General features: G+C 50.2%; 1 protein-coding gene across 3 annotated transcripts in view; it reads left to right on the top strand.

Moving 5' to 3' along the window:
* LOC142484011 (low density lipoprotein receptor adapter protein 1-like) overlaps window positions 1-25671 on the top strand; it is an 88705-nt gene that overhangs the window by 48447 nt on the left and 14587 nt on the right. For all 3 annotated transcript variants that reach the window (XR_012797530.1, XM_075583972.1, XM_075583971.1), the window contains exon 6: window positions 2584-2613. Coding sequence is in view for 2 of the 3 variants with exons in the window: in XM_075583972.1 (XP_075440087.1) it covers window positions 2584-2613 (30 nt within the window). In the remaining variant the exon portion in view is untranslated. The remainder of the gene's footprint in view (window positions 1-2583; window positions 2614-25671) is intronic.

Raw genomic sequence — 25671 nt, 5'->3', positions numbered from 1 at the left:
ACTGACCGTCACCTACAGGGTCACACTGACCGTCACCTACAGGGACACACTGAGCGCCACATACAGGGACACACTGACCGTCACCTACAGGGACACACTGACCGCCACCTACAGGGACATTAGGGACACACTGACCATCACCTACAGGGACACACTGACCGCCACCTACAGGGACACACTGACCGTCAACTACAGGGACACACTGACCGCCACCTACAGGGACACACTGACCGCCAGCTACAGGGGCACACTGACCGCCACCTACAGGAACACACTGACCGCCACCTACAGGGACATTAGGGACACACTGACCATCACCTACAGGGACACACTGACCGTCACCTACAGGGATACACTGACCGTCACCTACAGGGACACACTGACCGTCACCTACAGGGACACACTGAGCGCCACATACAGGGACACACTGACCGTCACCTACAGGGACACACTGAGCGCCACATACAGGGACACACTGACCGTCACCTACAGGGACACACTGACCGCCACCTACAGGGACATTAGGGACACACTGACCGCCACCTACAGGAACACACTGACCGCCACCTACAGGGACATTAGGGACACACTGACCGTCACCTACAGGGTCACACTGACCGTCACCTACAGGGTCACACTGACCGTCACCTACAGGGTCACACTGACCGTCACCTACAGGGACACACTGACCGCCACCTACAGGGACACACTGACCGCCACCTACAGGGACACACTGACCGCCACCTACAGGGACACACTGACCGCCACCTACAGGGACACACTGACCGCCAGCTACAGGGGCACACTGACCGCCACCTACAGGAACACACTGAGCTCCACCTACAGGGACATTAGGGACACACTGACCGTCACCTACAGGGTCACACTGACCGTCACCTACAGGGACACACTGACCGTCACCTACAGGGACACAATGACCGTCACCTACAGGGACACACCGACCGTCACCTACAGGGACACACTGACCGTCACCTACAGGGTCACACTGACCGTCACCTACAGGGACACACTGACCGCCACCTACAGGGACACACTGACCGCCACCTACAGGGACACACTGACCGCCACCTACAGGGACACACTGACCGCCACCTACAGGGACACACTGACCGCTACCTACAGGGACACACTGACCGCCACCTACAGGGACACACTGACCGTCACCTACAGGGACACACTGACCGCCACCTACAGGGATACACTGACCGCCAGCTACAGGGACACACTGACAGTCGCCTACAAGGACACACTGACCGTCACCTACAGGGTCACACTGACCGTCACCTACAGGGACACACTGAGCGCCACATACAGGGACACACTGACCGTCACCTACAGGGACACACTGACCGCCACCTACAGGGACATTAGGGACACACTGACCATCACCTACAGGGACACACTGACCGCCACCTACAGGGACACACTGACCGTCAACTACAGGGACACACTGACCGCCACCTACAGGGACACACTGACCGCCAGCTACAGGGGCACACTGACCGCCACCTACAGGAACACACTGACCGCCACCTACAGGGACATTAGGGACACACTGACCATCACCTACAGGGACACACTGACCGTCACCTACAGGGATACACTGACCGTCACCTACAGGGACACACTGACCGTCACCTACAGGGACACACTGAGCGCCACATACAGGGACACACTGACCGTCACCTACAGGGACACACTGAGCGCCACATACAGGGACACACTGACCGTCACCTACAGGGACACACTGACCGCCACCTACAGGGACATTAGGGACACACTGACCATCACCTACAGGGACACACTGACCGCCACCTACAGGGACACACTGTCCGTCACCTACAGGGACACACTGACCGTCACCTACAGGGACACACTGACCGTCACCTACAGGGACACACTGACCGTCACCTACAGGGACACACTGACCGCCACCTACAGGGACACACTGACCGTCACCTACAGGGACATTACGGTCACACTGACCATCATCTACAGGGACATTGGTGACACACTGACCGTCACCTACAGGGACATTAGAGACACACTGACCGTCACCTACAGGGACATTAGGGTCACACTGACTGTCACTTACTTGGACATTGGGGGGACACTGACCATTACCTACAGGGTCACACTGACTGTCACGTACAGGGACATTAGGGTCACACTGACCATCACCTACAGGGACATTAGGGACACATTGACCGTCACCTACAGAGACATTGGGGACACACTGACCGTCACCTACAGGGACATTAGTGACACACTGACCGTCACCTACAGGGACATTGGGGACACACTGACCGTCACCTTCAGGGACATTAGTGACACACTGACCGTCACCTACAGGGACATTGGGTCACACTGACCGTCACCTACAGAGACATTAGGGACACACTGACTGTCACCTTCAGGGACATTAGTGACACATTGACCGTCACCTACAGGGACATTGGGGGGACACTGACCATCACCTACAGGGACATTGGGTCACACTGACCATTGCTGTCACACTGACCGTTGCTGTCACTATTTCTCTTCCCTGCCACGCTCCCTCAGGACACGTTACTGGCACTGAGTCCCAAACAGGTAAATATCTTCTTTCTTTTTTATATGTAACAATGACGCCATATTTGTGTGTCCCGGCAGGAAATAATGTGACATGGATACTGTATTTCTCTGCTATTGGACAAACACGTTTATTATTATTATTATTATTATTATTATTATTATTATTATGCGTTGTATTAAAGAGAGATACAAAGAAACTGAATGTTCACTACTACCATACTCAATGCAACACATACATAATTACCTATATAATATAGGGGATGCTCCCTGGAGTCAGTAACTACACTGTAAACAGAGAGAGAGAGTAGTAGGTCCCATCTAGCAGGGCCTGCAAGGACCCCAAACACGGGGCACACAGGTAGGAGTAAAAAGTGTACATTTTATTAAACAAACAGCCTATAATAAAACACTAAAAGCATAGTGACCCGTCTTCTGAAAGCTGGGTGTCACCGCTCACCGTCTCCCACGCCACCTCCTGCTCCAGACCCCAACATTGTGACCGTAGCAGTGTGGCTGCAGTGTGGGGCGGCAGCAGGGTGTGGCGGCAGCAGGGTGTAGAGGCAGCAGGGTGTGGCAGCAGGGTGTGGCAGCAGCAGGGTGTGGCAGCAGCAGGGTGTGGCGGCAGCAGGGTGTGGAGGCAGCAGGGTGGGGCTGCAGCAGGGTGTGGCGGCAGCAGGGTGTGGCGGCAGCAGGGTGTAGAGGCAGCAGGGTGTGGCGGCAGCAGGGTGTAGAGGCAGCAGGGTGTGGCGGCAGCAGGGTGTGGCGGCAGCAGGGTGTGGTGGCAGCAGAGTGTGTGGCAGCAGCAGAGTGTGGCAGCAGCAGGGTGTGGAGGCGGCAGCAGGGTGTGGCGGCAGCAGGGTGTGGAGGCAGCAGGGTGTGGCGGCAGCAGAGGGTGTGGCAGCAGGGTGTGGAGGCAGCAGGGTGTGGAGGCAGCAGGGTGTGGCAGCGGCAGAGTGTGGCGGCGGCAGGGTGTGGAGGCGGCAGGGTGTGGAGGCAGCAGGGTGTGGCGGCAGCAGAGGGTGTGGCAGCAGGGTGTGGAGGCAGCAGGGTGTGGAGGCAGCAGGGTGTGGCGGCAGCAGAGGGTGTGGCAGCAGGGTGTGGAGGCAGCAGGGTGTGGAGGCAGCAGGGTGTGGCGGCAGCAGGGTGTGGAGGCAGCAGGGTGTGGCGGCAGCAGGGTGTGGAGGCAGCAGGGTGTGGCGGCAGCAGGGTGAGGCAGCAGGGTGTGGCGACAGCAGAGTGTGTGGCAGCAGCAGAGTGTGGCGGCAGCAGGGTGTGGCGGCAGCAGGGTGTGGCGGCAGCAGGGTGTGGAGGCAGCAGGGTGTGGAGGCAGCAGGGTGTGGCAGCAGAGTGTGTGGCGGCAGCAGAGTGTGGCGGCAGCAGAGTGTGGCGGCAGCAGGGTGTGGAGGCAGCAGGGTGTGGCAGCAGAGTGTGTGGCAGCAGCAGGGTGTGGAGGCAGCAGGGTGTGGAGGCGGCAGCAGGGTGTGGCGGCAGCAGGGTGTGGAGGCAGCAGGGTGTGGCGGCAGCAGGGTGTGGAGGCAGCAGGGTGTGGCGGCTGAGGGTGTGGCGGCAGCAGGGTGTGGCGGCAGCAGGGTGTGGCGGCAGAGTGTGTGGCAGCAGAGGGTGTGGTGGCAGCAGGGTGTGGCGGCAGCAGGGTGTGGCGGCAGAGTGTGTGGCAGCAGAGTGTGTGGCGGCAGCAGGGTGTGGCGGCAGAGTGTGTGGCAGCAGAGGGTGTAGCGGCAGCAGGGTGTGGCGGCAGCAGGGTGTGGCAGCAGCAGGGTGTGGCGAGGCAGCAGCAGGGTGTGGAGGCAGCAGGGTGTGGCGGCAGCAGGGTGTGGAGGCAGCAGAGTGTGTGAAGGCAGCAGAGTGTGTGAAGGCAGCAGAGGGTGTGGCGGCAGCAGAGTGTGGCGGCAGCAGAGTGTGGTGGCAGCAGGGTGTGGCGGCAGAGTGTGTGGCGGCAGCTGTGTGTGGCGGCAGCAGGGTGTGGCGAGGCGGCAGCAGGGTGTGGCAGCAGCAGGGTGTGGCGGCAGAGTGTGTGGTGGCAGAGTTTGTGGCAGCAGAGTGTGGGGCGGCAGCAGGGTGTGGCGGCAGAGTGTGTGGCGGCAGCAGGGTGTGGCGGCAGCAGGGTGTGGAGGCAGCAGGGTGTGGAGGCAGCAGGGTGTGGAGGCAGCAGTGTGTGGCGGCAGCAGTGTGTGGCGGCAGCAGGGTGTGGCGGCAGCAGGGTGTGGCGGCAGCAGAGTGTGGCGGCAGCAGGGTGTGGCGGCAGCAGAGTGTGGCGGCAGCAGGGTGTGGCGGCAGCAGGGTGTGGAGGCAGCAGGGTGTGGCGGCAGCAGGGTGTGGAGGCAGCAGAGTGTGTGAAGGCAGCAGAGGGTGTGGCGGCAGCAGAGTGTGGCGGCAGCAGAGTGTGGTGGCAGCAGGGTGTGGCGGCAGAGTGTGTGGCGGCAGCTGTGTGTGGCGGCAGCAGGGTGTGGCGAGGCGGCAGCAGGGTGTGGCGGCAGAGTGTGTGGTGGCAGAGTGTGTGGCAGCAGAGTGTGGGGCGGCAGCAGGGTGTGGCGGCAGCAGGGTGTGGCGGCAGCAGGGTGTGGCGGCAGAGTGTGTGGCGGCAGCAGGGTGTGGTGGCAGCAGGGTGTGGAGGCAGCAGGGTGTGGAGGCAGCAGGGTGTGGCGGCAGCAGGGTGTGGCGGCAGCAGGGTGTGGCGGCAGCAGGGTGTGGCGGCAGCAGAGTGTGGCGGCAGCAGGGTGTGGCGGCAGCAGGGTGTGGCGGCAGCAGGGTGTGGCGGCAGCAGAGTGTGGCGGCAGCAGGGTGTGGCGAGGCGGCAGCAGGGTGTGGCGGCAGAGTGTGGGAGCAGCAGGGTGTGGCAGCAGCAGGGTGTGGAGGCAGCAGGGTGTGGCGGCAGAGTGTGTGGCGGCAGAGTGTGTGGCGGCAGAGTGTGTGGCGGCAGCAGGGTGTGGCGGCAGCAGGGTGTGGCGAGGCGGCAGCAGGGTGTGGCGGCAGCAGGGTGTGGCGGCAGCAGGGTGTGGCAGCAGCAGGGTGTGGCGGCAGCAGGGTGTGGCGGCAGCAGGGTGTGGCGAGGCGGCAGCAGGGTGTGGAGGCAGCAGGGTGTGGCAGCAGCAGGGTGTGGAGGCAGCAGGGTGTGGCGGCAGCAGCAGGGTGTGGCGGCAGCAGGGTGTGGCAGCAGCAGAGTGAGGCAGCAGCAGGGTGTGGCGGCAGCAGAGTGTGGCAGCAGCAGAGTGTGGCGGCAGCAGGGTGTGGCGGCAGCAGGGTGTGGCGAGGCGGCAGCAGGGTGTGGTGGCAGCAGGGTGTGGCAGCAGCAGAGTGTGGCAGCAGCAGGGTGTGGCGGCAGAGTGTGTGGCGGCAGAGTGTGTGGCGGCAGCAGGGTGTGGCGGCAGCAGGGTGTGGCGAGGCGGCAGCAGGGTGTGGCAGCAGCAGAGTGTGGCAGCAGCAGGGTGTGGCAGCAGAGGGTGTGGCAGCAGAGGGTGTGGAGGCAGCAGGGTGTGGAGGCAGCAGGGTGTGGCGGCAGAGTGTGTGGCGGCAGCAGGGTGTGGCGGCAGCAGGGTGTGGCGGCAGCAGGGTGTGGCGAGGCGGCAGCAGGGTGTGGCGGCAGCAGGGTGTGGCAGCAGCAGGGTGTGGCGGCAGAGTGTGTGGCAGCAGCAGGGTGTGGCGGCAGAGTGTGTGGCGGCAGAGTGTGTGGCGGCAGCAGGGTGTGGCGGCAGCAGGGTGTGGAGGCAGCAGGGTGTGGCGGCAGCAGGGTGTGGAGGCATCAGGGTGTGGCGGCAGCAGGGTGTGGCGGCAGCAGAGTGTGGCGGCAGCAGGGTGTGGCGGCAGCAGGGTGTGGCGGCAGCAGGGTGTGGCGGCAGAGTGTGTGGCGGCAGAGTGTGTGGCGGCAGCAGGGTGTGGAGGCAGCAGGGTGTGGCAGCAGCAGGGTGTGGCGGCAGCAGGGTGTGGCGGCAGAGTGTGTGGCGGCAGCAGGGTGTGGAGGCAGCAGGGTGTGGCGGCAGCAGGGTGTGGCGGCAGCAGGGTGTGGCGGCAGAGTGTGTGGCGGCAGAGTGTGTGGCGGCAGAGTGTGTGGCGGCAGCAGGGTGTGGCGGCAGCAGGGTGTGGCGAGGCGGCAGCAGAGTGTGGCGAGGCGGCAGCAGGGTGTGGAGGCAGCAGGGTGTGGAGGCAGCAGGGTGTGGCGAGGCGGCAGCAGGGTGTGGAGGCAGCAGGGTGTGGAGGCAGCAGGGTGTGGTGGCAGCAGGGTGTGGAGGCAGCAGGGTGTGGCGGCAGCAGGGTGTGGCGGCAGCAGGGTGTGGAGGCAGCAGGGTGTGGCGGCAGCAGGGTGTGGAGGCAGCAGGGTGTGGCGGCAGCAGAGTGTGGCGGCAGCAGGGTGTGGCAGCAGGGTGTGTGGAGGCAGCAGGGTGTGGAGGCAGCAGAGTGTGGCGGCAGCAGGATGTGGCGGCAGCAGAGTATGTGGCTTCAGGGTGTGGCAGCAGGTAGCAGTCAGTACCGCTGCTTTTACTGTTCAGGGTAGCAGGACTCCCTGGGACTCTGCTGCGGTTACCTCCCCGGCTGGGCTCGGCTTACACCGCTGTGTTTGCTGGTTTAGAGGAGTGATATTTATATCACATTATACGGTATCTTTACTATTGCGGTACCACACATTCGCTTACTTATTTACCTGATACGTTGCAGTGGATGTCGTTGTGTTTGATGGCCTTTAGGGATCATTTATATCCTGTTTAGAGTGCTTATTGCATTGGGTTTTTCTTACCATACCTCCAGTCCTCGGCTATCCGATTGTGGCGATTGAGGGGTAAATCAGGCCATTAATAAAGGCATTATACCCGTCTAAATCGCATTGAGACTGAAGGGGTTAACTGTATGTTTTCCTCTACACCATCTTTCTTGTCCCCATTTTGCAGCTCATTTCCTAGCTGCAGTAATAGGAATGTATATAAACTGTCACTCTTGGTTTTGCGACATGAGGGAGCCTTGAGCGCTAAACCAAGCGCTGATTGAAGACGCGTGGCTGTGTATGGGTGGCCGCGTTGAAAGTATAGGTATCAATTTCTAAGCTCTCGACCGCCCAACCGCAAGGTTAAGTGAGTAAGTGGTTTGCGGTCTAGCTGAAGTGGTTTCTGTCAAAATGCATCCGCCACATTGTTAGCTTCGTAACTTGAAAGAGGAAAAGTCAATTGACGTGAGAATTGGGTTAAACCGCAAACCACATCATAGCCCGTTCAATTAAATAAGCTAACTCGCGATAGGAGTGAGCTAGCACTCTAATTTTTGTAGTGCAGTGAGGAATAAAGAAACCATACATACCCATATAAAATTTATAGTAGTAGCGGTCACGGTGGACCAGTACTTATTAACACTTTTATATTTTTGGGATTCTTAGTGTGAGATGAGTAGGCAGATTATTGGAGATAAGGAAAAAGCAGAGATATTGAAACATTAAACATTCTTTGCCTCTGTGTTTACCAGGGAAGAATAAAGTTCAGTAGTAGCGCCGCAGGAGGAAGCCACAACCTCCATATTAATAAACAATTGGTTAACAGAGGAAGAAGTTCATAAGCGACTTGAAAAAAAATTAAGTAAATAAGGCACCTGGCCCCGATGGCATACATCCAAGAGTTCTCAAGGAGTTAAGCTCAGTAATAGCCAAACCATTATATTTAATATTCAAGGACTCCATTTCCACAGGCTCAGTACCACAAGATTGGCGTAAAGCAGATATGGTGCCTATATTTAAAAAGGGAGCTAGATCACACCCAGGGAATTACAGACCTGTAAGCCTGACTTCAATAGTAGGGAAACTACTTGAAGGTTTAATACGGGATAATATTCAGGAATACCTAATGGAAAACAAAATTATAAGTAATAATCAGCATGGATTTATGAAGGATAGATCATGCCAAACTAACCTTATTTGTTTCTTTGAGGAGGTAAGTAGGAATTTAGACCAGGGTAATGCAGTTGATGTGGTCTACTTAGATTTTGCAAAGGCTTTTGATACAGTTTCAACACAAGAGGTTGGTGTACAAAATAAAGCAAATTGGACTCAGTAATAATATATGCAGCTGGATTGAAAACTGGTTAAAGCAGTGGGGCGCAACCTTTTTTCCCTGCGCCCTCCTGCCGACAGTCTCCTCACTCCCGTGCCCCACCTCACCCCCACTTACCTCCGCTCCGGCGTCATGACGTCACGTTGCCAGAGCAACGTGACGTAACAGGGAGGAAGCCGACGGAGCCAACGTAAGTAAAGGCTTACAGAGGCCCTGCAGGTCCCCCGGCACTTAATTTAAGTGCCTTCGGGAAGCGCGCGGGGTCTCTGTAAACCCTGCGTCCTCCCACAGGCAGTCTCGCGTCCCTCCAGTTTGCGCACCGCTGGGTTAAAGTAGAGACAACAGAGGGTTGTCATAAATGGAACTTTTTCAGGTTGGGCTAAAGTCGTGAGTGGAGTACCTCAGGGATCGGTACTGGGACCCCTGCTTTTTAACTTGTTTATTAATGACCTTGAGGTTGGGATCGAGAGCAAAGTCTCCATCTTTGCTGATGACACTAAATTGTGTAAGGTAATAGAATCAGAGCAGGATGTAATTTCTCTTCAGAAGGACTTGGAGAGACCGGAAACGTGGGCAGGTAAATGGCAGATGAGGTTTAATACAGATAAATGTTGGGTTATGCATTTGGGATGCAAGAATAAAAAGGCGACTTAAAAATTAAAATGGGGATAAATTGGGGGAATCCTTGATGGGGAAGGATTTAGGAGTGCTTGTAGACAGCAGGCTTAGCAATAGTGCCCAATGTCATGCAGTAGCTGCAAAGGCAAACAAGATCTTATCTTGCATCAAACGGGCAAACGTATGGAAGGGAAGTAAACATAATTATGCCCCTTTACAAAGCATTAGTAAGACCACACCTTGAATATGGAGTACAATTTTGGGCACCAATCCTAAGAAAAGACATTATGGAACTAGAGAGAGTGCAGAGAAGAGCCACCAAATCAATAAAGGGGATGGACATTCTAACGTATGAGGAGATAGTAGGTAAAGGTGCAATGTCCTCATTAGCAGTGCATCCAGAGTAAAGGAGGGTTAATGACATGAGATTGGCAGGTTCCTGCAGGAAATGCATATGAGAGCAGCACCTTGGTGAGAGTCACAATAAAGCTCCTATATGTGTGGTGGAAGCAATGAAGGATCCTATTCCGGGAGTGAAAAGTCTGTACATGAAACAGCCCTGTGTAAAGTACTGCGCGTGGACACACACCGAGAGCACAGTACACCAGCGAGGGTACCGGGCGCGTGGACACACACCGAGAGCACAGTACACCAGCGAGGGTACCGGGCGCGTGGACACACACCGAGAGCACAGTACACCAGCGAGGGTACCGGGCGCGTGGACACACACCGAGAGCACAGTACACCAGCCAGGGTACCGGGCGCGTGGACACACACCGAGAGCACAGTACACCAGCGAGGGTACCGGGCGCGTGGACACACCCCGAGAGCACAGTACACCAGCGAGGGCACCGGGCGCGTGGACACACACCCGAGAGCACAGTACACCAGCGAGGGTACCGGGCGCGTGGACACACACCCGAGAGCACAGTACACCAGCTAGGGTACCGGGCGCATGGACACACACCGAGAGCACAGTACACCAGCGAGGGTACCGGGCGCGTGGACACACACCGAGAGCACAGTACACCAGCGAGGGTACCGGGCGCGTGGACACACACCGAGAGCACAGTACACCAGCGAGGGTACCGGGCGCGTGGACACACACCGAGAGCACAGTACACCAGCGAGGGTACCGGGCGCGTGGACACACACCGAGAGCACAGTACACCAGCGAGGGTACCGGAGTGAGTGACATGTTCTGAACGGAGAAATAACCCACATGATGGTGCTGTAGCCACGTCCAGAGCCTCACCGAGGGAGATGGAGACAGCGGTGAAGATCGGTGAAGGGATGCAACAGAGCACGGCCAGGTCACAGCCTCACCGAGGGAGATGGAGACAGCGGTGAAGATCGGTGAAGGGATGCAACGGAGCACGGCCAGGTCACAGCCTCACCGAGGGAGATGGAGACGGCGGTGAAGATCGGTGAAGGGATGCAACGGAGCACGGCCAGGTCACAGCCTCACCGAGGGAGATGGAGACAGCGGTGAAGATCGGTGAAGGGATGCAACGGAGCACGGCCAGGTCACAGCCTCACCGAGGGAGATGGAGACAGCGGTGAAGATCGGTGAAGGGGTGCAACGGAGCACGGCCAGGTCACAGCCTCACCGAGGGAGATGGAGACAGCGGTGAAGATCGGTAAAGGGATGCAACGGAGCACGGCCAGCTCACAGCCTCACCGAGGGAGATGGAGACAGCGGTGAAGATCGGTGAAGGGATGCAACGGAGCACGGCCAGGTCACAGCCTCACCGAGGGAGATGGAGACAGCGGTGAAGATCGGTGAAGGGGTGCAACGGAGCACGGCCAGGTCACAGCCAAAATAGATCAAAGTGGGGGCAGCAATCAAAGATCCGATTAAAATAGATTTATTGAACCAGTAAACACACGATACAGATCAGGTGCAGAAACATCAGCTGCAAATAAGTATACATGGGAAGGTATACAGGGATATACCAAATACGTATACATGGGAAGGTATACAGGGATATACCAAATACGTATACATGGGAAGGTATACAGGGATATACCAAATAAGTATACATGGGAAGGTATACAGGGATATACCAAATAAGTATACATGGGAAGGTATACAGGGATATACCAAATAAGTATACATGGGAAGGTATACAGGGATATACCAAATAAGTATACATGGGAAGGTATACAGGGATATACCAAATACGTATACATGGGAAGGTATACAGGGATATACCAAATACGTATACATGGGAAGGTATACAGGGATATAACAAATAAGTATACATGGGATATACCAAATAAGTGTACATGGGAAGGTATACAGGGATATACCAAATAAGTATACATGGGAAGGTATACAGGGATATACCAAATAAGTATACATGGGAAGGTATACAGGGATATACCAAATAAGTATACATGGGAAGGTATACAGGGATTTACCAAATAAGTATACATGGGAAGGTATACAGGGATATACCAAATACGTATACATGGGAAGGTATACAGGGATATACCAAATACGTATACATGGGAAGGTATACAGGGATATACCAAATACGTATACATGGGAAGGTATACAGGGATATACCAAATAAGTATACATGGGAAGGTATACAGGGATATACCAAATACGTATACATGGGAAGGTATACAGGGATATACCAAATACGTATACATGGGAAGGTATACAAGGATATACCAAATACGTATACATGGGAAGGTATACAGGGATTTACCAAATAAGTATACATGGGAAGGTATACAGGGATATACCAAATAAGTATACATGGGAAGGTATACAGGGATTTACCAAATAAGTATACATGGGAAGGTATACAGGGATATACCAAATAAGTATACATGGGAAGGTATACAGGGATATACCAAATACGTATACATGGGAAGGTATACAGGGATATACCAAATAAGTATACATGGGAAGGTATACAGGGATATACCAAATACGTATACATGGGAAGGTATACAGGGATATACCAAATACGTATACATGGGAAGGTATACAGGGATATACCAAATAAGTATACATGGGAAGGTATACAGGGATATACCAAATAAGTATACATGGGAAGGTATACAGGGATATACCAAATAAGTATACATGGGAAGGTATACAGGGATTTACCAAATAAGTATACATGGGAAGGTATACAGGGATATACCAAATAAGTATACATGGGAAGGTATACATGGGCATACCAAATACGTATACATGGGAAGGTATACAGGGATATACCAAATACGTATACATGGGAAGGTATACAGGGATATACCAAATAAGTATACATGGGAAGGTATACAGGGATATACCAAATAAGTATACATGGGAAGGTATACAGGGATATACCAAATAAGTATACATGGGAAGGTATACAGGGATATACCAAATAAGTATACATGGGAAGGTATACAGGGATATACCAAATACGTATACATGGGAAGGTATACAGGGATATACCAAATACGTATACATGGGAAGGTATACAGGGATATACCAAATAAGTATACATGGGAAGGTATACAGGGATATAACAAATAAGTATACATGGGAAGGTATACAGGGATATACCAAATAAGTATACATGGGAAGGTATACAGGGATATACCAAATAAGTATACATGGGAAGGTATACAGGGATATACCAAATAAGTATACATGGGAAGGTATACAGGGATATACCAAATAAGTATACATGGGAAGGTATACAGGGATTTACCAAATAAGTATACATGGGAAGGTATACAGGGATATACCAAATAAGTATACATGGGAAGGTATACAGGGATTTACCAAATAAGTATACATGGGAAGGTATACAGGGATATACCAAATACGTATACATGGGAAGGTATACAGGGATATACCAAATACGTATACATGGGAAGGTATACAGGGATATACCAAATAAGTATACATGGGCATACCAAATAAGTATACATGGGAAGGTATACAGGGATATACCAAATACGTATACATGGGAAGGTATACAGGGATTTACCAAATAAGTATACATGGGAAGGTATACAGGGATATACCAAATAAGTATACATGGGAAGGTATACAGGGATTTACCAAATAAGTATACATGGGAAGGTATACAGGGATATACCAAATAAGTATACATGGGAAGGTATACAGGGATATACCAAATAAGTATACATGGGAAGGTATACATGGGCATACCAAATAAGTATACATGGGAAGGTATACAGGGATTTACCAAATAAGTATACATGGGAAGGTATACAGGGATATACCAAATACGTATACATGGGAAGGTATACAGGGATATACCAAATAAGTATACATGGGAAGGTATACAGGGATATACCAAATAAGTATACATGGGAAGGTATACAGGGATATACCAAATAAGTATACATGGGAAGGTATACAGGGATTTACCAAATAAGTATACATGGGAAGGTATACAGGGATATACCAAATACGTATACATGGGAAGGTATACAGGGATATACCAAATACGTATACATGGGAAGGTATACAGGGATTTACCAAATAAGTATACATGGGAAGGTATACAGGGATATACCAAATAAGTATACATGGGAAGGTATACAGGGATATACCAAATAAGTATACATGGGAAGGTATACAGGGATTTACCAAATAAGTATACATGGGAAGGTATACAGGGATATACCAAATAAGTATACATGGGAAGGTATACAGGGATATACCAAATAAGTATACATGGGAAGGTATACAGGGATATACCAAATAAGTATACATGGGAAGGTATACAGGGATATACCAAATACGTATACATGGGAAGGTATACAGGGATATACCAAATAAGTATACATGGGAAGGTATACATGGGCATACCAAATACGTATACATGGGAAGGTATACAGGGATATACCAAATACGTATACATGGGAAGGTATACAGGGATATACCAAATACGTATACATGGGAAGGTATACAGGGATATACCAAATACGTATACATGGGAAGGTATACAGGGATATACCAAATACGTATACATGGGAAGGTATACAGGGATATACCAAATAAGTATACATGGGAAGGTATACATGGGCATACCAAATACGTATACATGGGAAGGTATACAGGGATATACCAAATAAGTATACATGGGAAGGTATACAGGGATATACCAAATAAGTATACATGGGAAGGTATACAGGGATATACCAAATAAGTATACATGGGAAGGTATACAGGGATATACCAAATAAGTATACATGGGAAGGTATACAGGGATATACCAAATAAGTATACATGGGAAGGTATACAGGGATATACCAAATAAGTATACATGGGAAGGTATACAGGGATATACCAAATAAGTATACATGGGAAGGTATACAGGGATATACCAAATACGTATACATGGGAAGGTATACAGGGATATACCAAATAAGTATACATGGGAAGGTATACAGGGCATACCAAATACGTATACATGGGAAGGTATACAGGGATATACCAAATACGTATACATGGGAAGGTATACAGGGATATACCAAATAAGTATACATGGGAAGGTATACAGGGATATACCGAATACGTATACATGGGAAGGTATACAGGGATATACCAAATTAGTATACATGGGAAGGTATACAGGGATATACCAAATAAGTATACATGGGAAGGTATACAGGGATATACCAAATAAGTATACATGGGAAGGTATACAGGGATATACCAAATACGTATACATGGGAAGGTATACAGGGATATACCAAATACGTATACATGGGAAGGTATACAGGGATATACCAAATAAGTATACATGGGAAGGTATACAGGGATATACCAAATAAGTATACATGGGAAGGTATACAGGGATATACCAAATAAGTATACATGGGAAGGTATACAGGGATATACCAAATAAGTATACATGGGAAGGTATACAGGGATATACCAAATAAGTATACATGGGAAGGTATACAGGGATATACCAAATACGTATACATGGGAAGGTATACAGGGATTTACCAAATAAGTATACATGGGAAGGTATACAGGGATATACCAAATACGTATACATGGGAAGGTATACAGGGATATACCAAATACGTATACATGGGAAGGTATACAGGGATATACCAAATAAGTATACATGGGAAGGTATACAGGGATATACCAAATAAGTATACATGGGAAGGTATACAGGGATATACCAAATAAGTATACATGGGAAGGTATACAGGGATATACCAAATAAGTATACATGGGAAGGTATACAGGGATATACCAAATAAGTATACATGGGAAGGTATACAGGGATATACCAAATAAGTATACATGGGAAGGTATACAGGGATATACCAAATAAGTATACATGGGAAGGTATACATGGGCATACCAAATACGTATACATGGGAAGGTATACAGGGATATACCAAATAAGTATACATGGGAAGGTATACAGGGATATACCAAATAAGTATACATGGGAAGGTATACAGGGATATACCAAATAAGTATACATGGGAAGGTATACAGGGATATACCAAATAAGTATACATGGGAAGGTATACAGGGATATACCAAATAAGTATACATGGGAAGGTATACAGGGATTTACCAAATAAGTATACATGGGAAGGTATACAGGGATATACCAAATACGTATACATGGGAAGGTATACAGGGATATACCAAATAAGTATACATGGGAAGGTATACAGGGATATACCAAATACGTATACATGGGAAGGTATACAGGGATATACCAAATAAGTATACATGGGAAGGTATACAGGGATATACCAAATAAGTATACATGGGAAGGTATACAGGGATATACCAAATACGTATACATGGGAAGGTATACAGGGATTTACCAAATAAGTATACATGGGAAGGTATACAGGGATATACCAAATAAGTATACATGGGAAGGTATACAGGGATATACCAAATAAGTATACATGGGAAGGTATACAGGGATTTACCAAATAAGTATACATGGGAAGGTATACATGGGCATACCAAATACGTATACATGGGAAGGTATACAGGGATATACCAAATAAGTATACATGGGAAGGTATACAGGGATTTACCAAATAAGTATACATGGGAAGGTATACATGGGCATACCAAATACGTATACATGGGAAGGTATACAGGGATATACCAAATAAGTATACATGGGAAGGTATACATGGGCATACCAAATACGTATACATGGGAAGGTATACAGGGATATACCAAATACGTATACATGGGAAGGTATACAGGGATATACCAAATAAGTATACATGGGAAGGTATACAGGGATATACCAAATACGTATACATGGGAAGGTATACAGGGATTTACCAAATACGTATACATGGGAAGGTATACAGGGATATACCAAATACGTATACATGGGAAGGTATACAGGGATATACCAAATACGTATACATGGGAAGGTATACAGGGATATACCAAATAAGTATACATGGGAAGGTATACAGGGATATACCAAATACGTATACATGGGAAGGTATACAGGGATATACCAAATAAGTATACATGGGAAGGTATACAGGGATATACCAAATAAGTATACATGGGAAGGTATACAGGGATATACCAAATAAGTATACATGGGAAGGTATACAGGGATTTACCAAATAAGTATACATGGGAAGGTATACAGGGATATACCAAATAAGTATACATGGGAAGGTATACAGGGATTTACCAAATAAGTATACATGGGAAGGTATACAGGGATATACCAAATAAGTATACATGGGAAGGTATACAGGGATATACCAAATAAGTATACATGGGAAGGTATACATGGGCATACCAAATAAGTATACATGGGAAGGTATACAGGGATTTACCAAATAAGTATACATGGAAAGGTATACAGGGATATACCAAATAAGTATACATGGGAAGGTATACAGGGATATACCAAATAAGTATACATGGGAAGGTATACATGGGCATACCAAATAAGTATACATGGGAAGGTATACAGGGATTTACCAAATAAGTATACATGGGAAGGTATACAGGGATTTACCAAATAAGTATACATGGGAAGGTATACAGGGATTTACCAAATAAGTATACATGGGAAGGTATACAGGGATATACCAAATACGTATACATGGGAAGGTATACAGGGATATACCAAATACGTATACATGGGAAGGTATACAGGGATATACCAAATAAGTATACATGGGAAGGTATACAGGGATATACCAAATACGTATACATGGGAAGGTATACAGGGATATACCAAATAAGTATACATGGGAAGGTATACAGGGATATACCAAATAAGTATACATGGGAAGGTATACAGGGATTTACCAAATAAGTATACATGGGAAGGTATACAGGGATATACCAAATAAGTATACATGGGAAGGTATACAGGGATTTACCAAATAAGTATACATGGGAAGGTATACAGGGATTTACCAAATAAGTATACATGGGAAGGTATACAGGGATTTACCAAATAAGTATACATGGGAAGGTATACAGGGATATACCAAATAAGTATACATGGGAAGGTATACAGGGATTTACCAAATAAGTATACATGGGAAGGTATACAGGGATTTACCAAATAAGTATACATGGGAAGGTATACAGGGATATACCAAATAAGTGTACATGGGAAGGTATACAGGGATATACCAAATAAGTATACATGGGAAGGTATACAGGGATATACCAAATAAGTATACATGGGAAGGTATACAGGGATATACCAAATACGTATACATGGGAAGGTATACAGGGATATACCAAATACGTATACATGGGAAGGTATACAGGGATTTACCAAATAAGTATACATGGGAAGGTATACATGGGCATACCAAATAAGTATACATGGGAAGGTATACAGGGATTTACCAAATAAGTATACATGGGAAGGTATACAGGGATATACCAAATAAGTATACATGGGAAGGTATACATGGGCATACCAAATAAGTATACATGGGAAGGTATACAGGGATTTACCAAATAAGTATACATGGGAAGGTATACAGGGATTTACCAAATAAGTATACATGGGAAGGTATACAGGGATTTACCAAATAAGTATACATGGGAAGGTATACAGGGATATACCAAATAAGTATACATGGGAAGGTATACAGGGATATACCAAATAAGTATACATGGGAAGGTATACATGGGCATACCAAATAAGTATACATGGGAAGGTATACAGGGATTTACCAAATAAGTATACATGGGAAGGTATACAGGGATTTACCAAATAAGTATACATGGGAAGGTATACATGGACATACCAAATAAGTATACATGGGAAGGTATACAGGGATATACCAAATAAGTATACATGGGAAGGATGTTGATCCAGGGATTAATCCGATTGCCAATTTTTGGAGTCAGGAAGGAATTTATTTTTCCCAGAGACTTTGTTTCGTTCCAAGGACATTTGTTTTCGTCCCCCCATCCCAGTAAGTGTTTTATTGAGTGTATTTTGTGAATATTCTGTGTGTTTGTCTGAAAAGAAATAAATTACAATTTATTTTACTCAATTTGTGTGCTCAGTGCAGAATCCCGGTATTAATTTGTGCATAAGTCTTGGTCTCCCGTGAAACCGATCCCCTCTGCTCTCCGATCCCTCTGCTCTCCGATCCCTCGGCTCTCCGATCCCTCGGCTATCCGATCCCTCGGCTATCCGATCCCTTGGCTATCTTCTTCCATCCCTCGGCTCTTCCATCCCTCGGCTCTTCCATCCCTCGGCTCTTCCATCCCTCGGCTCTCCCATCCCTCGGCTCTTCCATCCCTCGGCTCTTCCATCCCTTGGCTCTTCCATCCCTCGGCTCTCCGATCCCTCGGCTCTTCCATCCCTCGGCTATCCGATCCCTCGGCTCTTCCATCCCTCGGCTCTTCCATCCCTCGGCTCTCCGATCCCTCGGCTCTTCCATCCCTCGGCTCTTCCATCCCTCGGCTCTTCCATCCCTCGGCTCTTCCATCCCTCGGCTCTCCGATCCCTCGGCTCTTCGATCCCTCGGCTCTCCGATCCCTCGGCTCTTCCATCCCTCGGCTCTTCCATCCCTCGGCTATCCGATCCCTCGGCTATCTGATCCCTCGGCTCTTCCATCCCTCGGCTATCTGATCCCTCGGCTCTTCCATCCCTCGGCTATCCGATCCCTCGGCTCTTCCATCCCTCGGCTATCCGATCCCTCGGCTCTTCCATCCCTCGGCTCTTCCATCCCTCGGCTCTTCCATCCCTCGGCTCTCCGATCCCTCGGCTCTTCCATCCCTCGGCTCTTCCATCCCTCGGCTATCCGATCCCTCAGCTCTTCCATCCCTCGGCTCTTCGATCCCTCGGCTCTTCGATCCCTCGGCTCTCCGATCCCTCGGCTCTTCGAACCCTCGGCTATCTGATCCCTCGGCTATCCGATCCCTCGGCTCTCCGACCCCTCGGCTCTTCGATCCCTCGGCTCTTCGAACCCTCGGCTCTTCGATCCCTCGGCTCTTCGATCCCTCGGCTCTTCAAACCCTCGGCTCTTCGATCCCTCGGCTATCCGATCCCTCGGCTCTCCGATCCCTCGGCTATCCGATCCCTCGGCTCTCCGATCCCTCGGCTCTCCGATCCCTCGGCTCTCCGATCCCTCGGCTATCCGATCCCTCGGCCATCCGATCCCTCGGCCCTCCGATCCCTCGGCTCTTCGATCCCTCGGCTCTTCGATCCCTCGGCCCTCCGATCCCTCGGCCATTCGATCCCTCGGCCCTCCGATCCCTCGGCCCTCCGATCCCTTGGCTCTTCGATCCCTCGGCTATCTGATACCTCGGCTCTTCCATCCCTCGGCTCTTCGAACCCTCGCCCCTCCTATCCCTCGGCTCTCCGATCCCTCGGCTCTCCGATCCCTCGGCTCTTCCATCCCTCGGCTCTTCCATCCCTCGGCTCTTCCATCCCTCGGCTATCCGATCCCTCGGCTCTTCCATCCCTCGGCTCTTCCATCCCTCGGCCCTCCGATCCCTCGGCTATCCGATCCCTCGGCTCTTCCATCCCTCGGCTCTTCCATCCCTCGGCCCTCCGATCCCTCGGCTATTCCATCCCTCGGCTCTTCCATCCCTCGGCTCTTCCATCCCTCGGCTCTTCCATCCCTCGGCTCTTCCATCCCTCGGCTCTTCCATCCCTCGGCTATCTGATCCCTCGGCTCTCCGATCCCTCAGCTATCCGATCCCTCGGCTATCTGATCCCTCGGCTCTTCGATCCCTCGGCTCTTCCATCCCTCGGCTCTTCCATCCCTCGGCTCTCCGATCCCTCGGCTATTCGATCCCTCGGCTCTCCGATCCCTCAGCTATCTGATCCCTCGGCTCTTTGATCCCTCGGCTCTCCGATCCCTCAGCTATCTGATCCCTCGGCTATCTGATCCCTCGGCTATCTGATCCCTCGGCTCTTCCATCCCTCGGCTCTTCCATCCCTCGGCTCTTCCATCCCTCGGCTCTCCGATCCCTCGGCTATCTGATCCCTCGGCTCTCCGATCCCTCAGCTATCTGATCCCTCTGCGCTTCGATCCCTCGGCTCTTCGTTGCTAGTCCAGTTACACAAACACAGTGCAAGCGCACAGATGTGTCTTATCCCTCCTCAATTCCCCAACTAAGGGCACAGAATAAATACATTAGTAACCCAGCCAAACAACATACATAACGCAGGACTCCCCTCCCAGGCATATAATGTCTGATAATTAGTGATCACAGGGATTAATAGTCCACAATTGTCAGCAATCTCTGGCACAGAGCGGTATCACTGATATTAAACATATACAGTACAGACATAAAAGTACAAATATCACATACTGAGTCTGACGACTATCACCAGGGTTACCCACAGTAACATGGCCAAACAGCAGGGAGTGTAACAGTGTGTCTGACCTGCCCCCTATATACAGTAAGGTGGTACTACAGCCTGACGTGTGCTAAAGCCCAGAATACACACACAGCCCAGAACACAAACACACACACACACACACAGCCCAGAAACACACACACACACACACACACACACACACACAGCCCAGAACACAAACAACACAGCCCAGAACACACACACACAGCCCAGAACACAAACACACACACACAGCCCAGAAACACACACAGCCCAGAACACAAACACACAAAGCCCAGAACACACACACCACCCAGAACACACACACACACAGCCCAGAAACACAAACACATACACAGCCCAGAAACACACACACACACAGCCCAGAACACAAACACACACAGCCCAGAACACACACACAGCCCAGAACACACACACAGCCCAGAACACACACAGCACCCAAAACATGCCCAGAACACAAACACACACACACAGCCCAGAACACAAACACACACACACACACACACAGCCCAGAACACACACACACACAGCCCAGAACACAAACACACACACAGCCCAGAAACACACACAGCCCAGAACACAAACACACAAAGTCCAGAACACACACAGCACCCAAAACATGCCCAGAACACAAACACACACAGCACCCAGAACACAAACACACAGCCCAGAACACAAATACACACAGCACGCAGAACACAAATACACACAGCACCCAGAACACAAACACACACAGCACCCAGAACACAAACACACACAGTACCCAGAACATGCCCAGAACACAAACACACACAGCACCCAGAACATGCCCAGAACACAAACACACACAGCACCCAAAACATGCCCAGAACACAAACACACACAACACCCAGAACATGACCAGAACACAAACACACACAGCACCCAGAACATGCCCAGAACACAAACACACACAGCACCCAGAACATGCCCAGAACACAAACACACACAGCACCCAGAACATGCCCAGAACACAAACACACACAGCACCCAGAACATGCCCAGAACACAAACACACACAGCACCCAGAATATGCCCAGAACACAAACACACACAGCACCCAGAACATGCCCAGAACACAAACACACACAGCACCCAGAACATGCCCAGAACACAAACACACACAGCACCCAGAACACAAACACACACAGCACCCAGAACACAAACACACACAGCACCCAGAACATGCCCAGAACACAAACACACACAGCACCCAGAACATGCCCAGAACATGCCCAGAACACAAACACACACAGCACCCAGAACACAAACACACACAGCACCCAGAACACAAACACACACAGCACCCAGAACACAAACACACACAGCACCCAGAACATGCCCAGATCACAAACACACACAGCACCCAGAACATGCCCAGAACACAAACACACACAGCACCCAGAACATGCCCAGAACACAAACACACACAGCACCCAGAACATGCCCAGAACATGCCCAGAACACAAACACACACAGCACCCAGAACACAAACACACACAGCACCCAGAACACAAACACACACAGCACCCAGAACACAAACACACACAGCACCCAGAACATGCCCAGATCACAAACACACACAGCACCCAGAACATGCCCAGAACACAAACACACACAGCACCCAGAACATGCCCAGAACACAAACACACACAGCACCCAGAACATGCCCAGAACACAAACACACACAGCACCCAGAACATGCCCAGAACACAAACACACACAGCCGACCACAGTGCCACTGCTTTCACATGTAATAAAAGGTGACAGTGTCACTGCTTCACGTATGGGAATTAAGGGGCCCTTTCGGTGTATATATGTTAGATCTCCTTAACAATTCTATATGTTCCATGGTGTCTGGGAAATAAATCTGAATGGAGAAGTTCCACCTATTCATTCTTTTTCTTTAACCCCCCGATTTAACGCCCGGTTTTACACGGTGGGAACCGGGCGTCGCCCTTAAGTCAAACGGCAGGATTTCCAGTTCCGAGGGCTACTCACTTCCCGCAATACTTACCATTGAAGTTACTGAGGTTAATCTCCCTCAGGGGAAACAAAATGGCTGCTAAACCAATAAGAATTGGCAACATCATCGATAGAGGCTTCCTATTGGACGGCCAAATCCCCTTTAGAAATCAGGCAGTAATACCGGTAACTTCACCACTAAGTATGGCGGGAACCGCAGGGTCCTCAGAGCTGAGAATAGTGCCGTTCAGTTCTGGAGGCCCCAGGTTCATTCCTTTGTGGCCTGTGTTCCCCGGTTTGACCCTTACCTCCGCTGCAGCTCAGGAGAAGGGGTTCCGGCGGGGGCAATCGCGCCGGCCGAGAGCATCGCCGGAGCTCCGTGGAAGCGAGCGCTCAGGGCGCTGCCATATTGGATATGCGCACGCAGGTGCAGTAGCTGCTGGGAGTTGCGGCGGCCATTATACAGTTGCGCATGCGCAAGGAGCATTGCGGCGGCCATTAGAGGTGGTGCACGCGGTGCCAATAGAAAGAGGGTTTTGCGGGGACTACAAATGCCCCATAGTGCCCAGGGCCAGGTACGCCAGGTGACACCAGGGAGCCAATTGCGCGGCAGAGATCTCCTGCAGGAGATGGATACATTTTGGCGCGCTGCGGGTTTTCTGGCAGTTGGAGCTGGCACGCACAATAGGGGAGGTTGTATAGGTGCAGGGGTCTGTGACTCCATAGGGAGGCGTTCCATCCGGCGGAGGACATCGTTGGATCGGCGGATCCCCTACTTCTCTTTGTTAGTGCGCCCGGGTGTGGACACATCCGGCAGGCACCGTTCACCAGACGTGCACCGACATCTGTACATTAAGGCGCTGGTCACGCCTAGAGGGGCGGGCATCTTTTGGGGACACTCAGTGGGTGAGGTGACCAAGGGACTCCTCTGGTGCGGTGGACACGGTGTGGGGGTACACGGTGGTGGGACAGCGCCCTGCGCGGCGAGGTATAGCTGTAAGGTATAGCTGTAACCAGTAGTGTTGCTATTGCACCTATGCTGACTATGGTTATCTGTCACAGAAAAGGTTATTGTTATAATCTGTGGGCTGTTATTATTGGTTCCTGCTCGGGTTATCTCATCCAATTGGGATCCCGTGCAGGTGGAGGCGCTGCCACTCAGTATAGTGGTTACCCCAAGCTCTCAGTAGCGGAGGCTCAGATCCCTGTGAGCTGACAGGTAACGCCAGCAATAGTAACCCCTTCACACTAGAGGGAAAAAGGGCTACATGTGTAAAGTAATAATGAAGGTTTAGGGGGGGTCTGCTTGCAGGTATGTTTGGGGGGGGGGGTCTGCTTGCAGGTATGTTTGGGGGGGTCTGCTTTCAGGTTGGTTGGGGATGAAGTTTTCTGCAGTGGGGAGAGGGTAATTTTTTCAGGGAGAAAGTACAATAACAAACCGTCTTTCAGCTGAAATATCAGAGAATTTCCCTGATTAAATAGGACAAGCTTTTCAATCAGAGCAGAGGGCCTGATAACTTTACATAAAAGAATGGTAGAACTGTTCTTCAATGAGTTCTGAAGGTCTGGAACCCAGGAGACTGGTTCTTACATTGGTTCTGAAGGTCTGGAACCCAGGAGTCTGGTTCTTACATTGGTTCTGAAGGTCTGGAACCCAGGAGACTGGTTCTTACATTGGTTCTGAAGGTCTGGAACCCAGGAGACTGGTTCTTACATTGGTTCTGAAGGTCTGGAACCCAGGAGTCTGGTTCTTACATTGGTTCTGAAGGTCTGGAACCCAGGAGACTGGTTCTTACATTGGTTCTGAAGGTTTGGAACCCAGGAGACTGATTCTTACATTGGTTCTGAAGAAATGCAAAAACAAAAATAAAAACCGGGCGCTTCTCAAACTAGGTGAATATTAAATAATTAAATAATTATACAATATACGTGACAGTGATGTTCAATTAATAATGAATACACAAATTGTGTTTAGTGACCTTCACCAATACAGTATGTGAAAAAATAGAAATATTAATGTGCAATACAACAATAAAAAAGCAGCTCTACACCCTTGAGGCGGACTGTCCAGGTCCAGATGGGTCTTGTGCAGGTTTTCAAATTTGAGCGGAGCGCTGTGTGACTCGTGAATATGAAAAAGAAAATAAATATAATAGTGCAGATGGTACAACAATGATGGTCTGAATATAAATGTTCTCTGTAATAGTTGTACTCACAGATTACAATATCAAAGATAGGCGTATCAGAGACCCTTCTCTCTCTGATGGGAGCCCTTTAATGGATACCCCTCAGAGTGGTGTCTTGATACAGGAAGCTTGTAGTGTAGATAGTCAATTATTCTCCCAGGGGTATGTGAAAGTAAAAGAGAGAGCGCACAATAGAGTAGTATAGTCTAAATTGTATTAGCAGCAATTGATTAATATATGTATAATACACTCACATTTTGAAATACAATAATGTTCGAGGGAGAGGACAGCTGTGGTTGGAGAACGCCGGTTTCTCCAGGAGCGGCGGAAAGATTCCTGAAGAAGCTACAGCGAAACGAGTAGAATCGATCCGCTGCG

The sequence above is a fragment of the Ascaphus truei genome, unplaced genomic scaffold (assembly GCF_040206685.1).
Source record: "Ascaphus truei isolate aAscTru1 unplaced genomic scaffold, aAscTru1.hap1 HAP1_SCAFFOLD_418, whole genome shotgun sequence".
NCBI lineage: Eukaryota > Metazoa > Chordata > Amphibia > Anura > Ascaphidae > Ascaphus > Ascaphus truei.
This window is presented reverse-complemented; position numbering and strand designations above follow the sequence as displayed.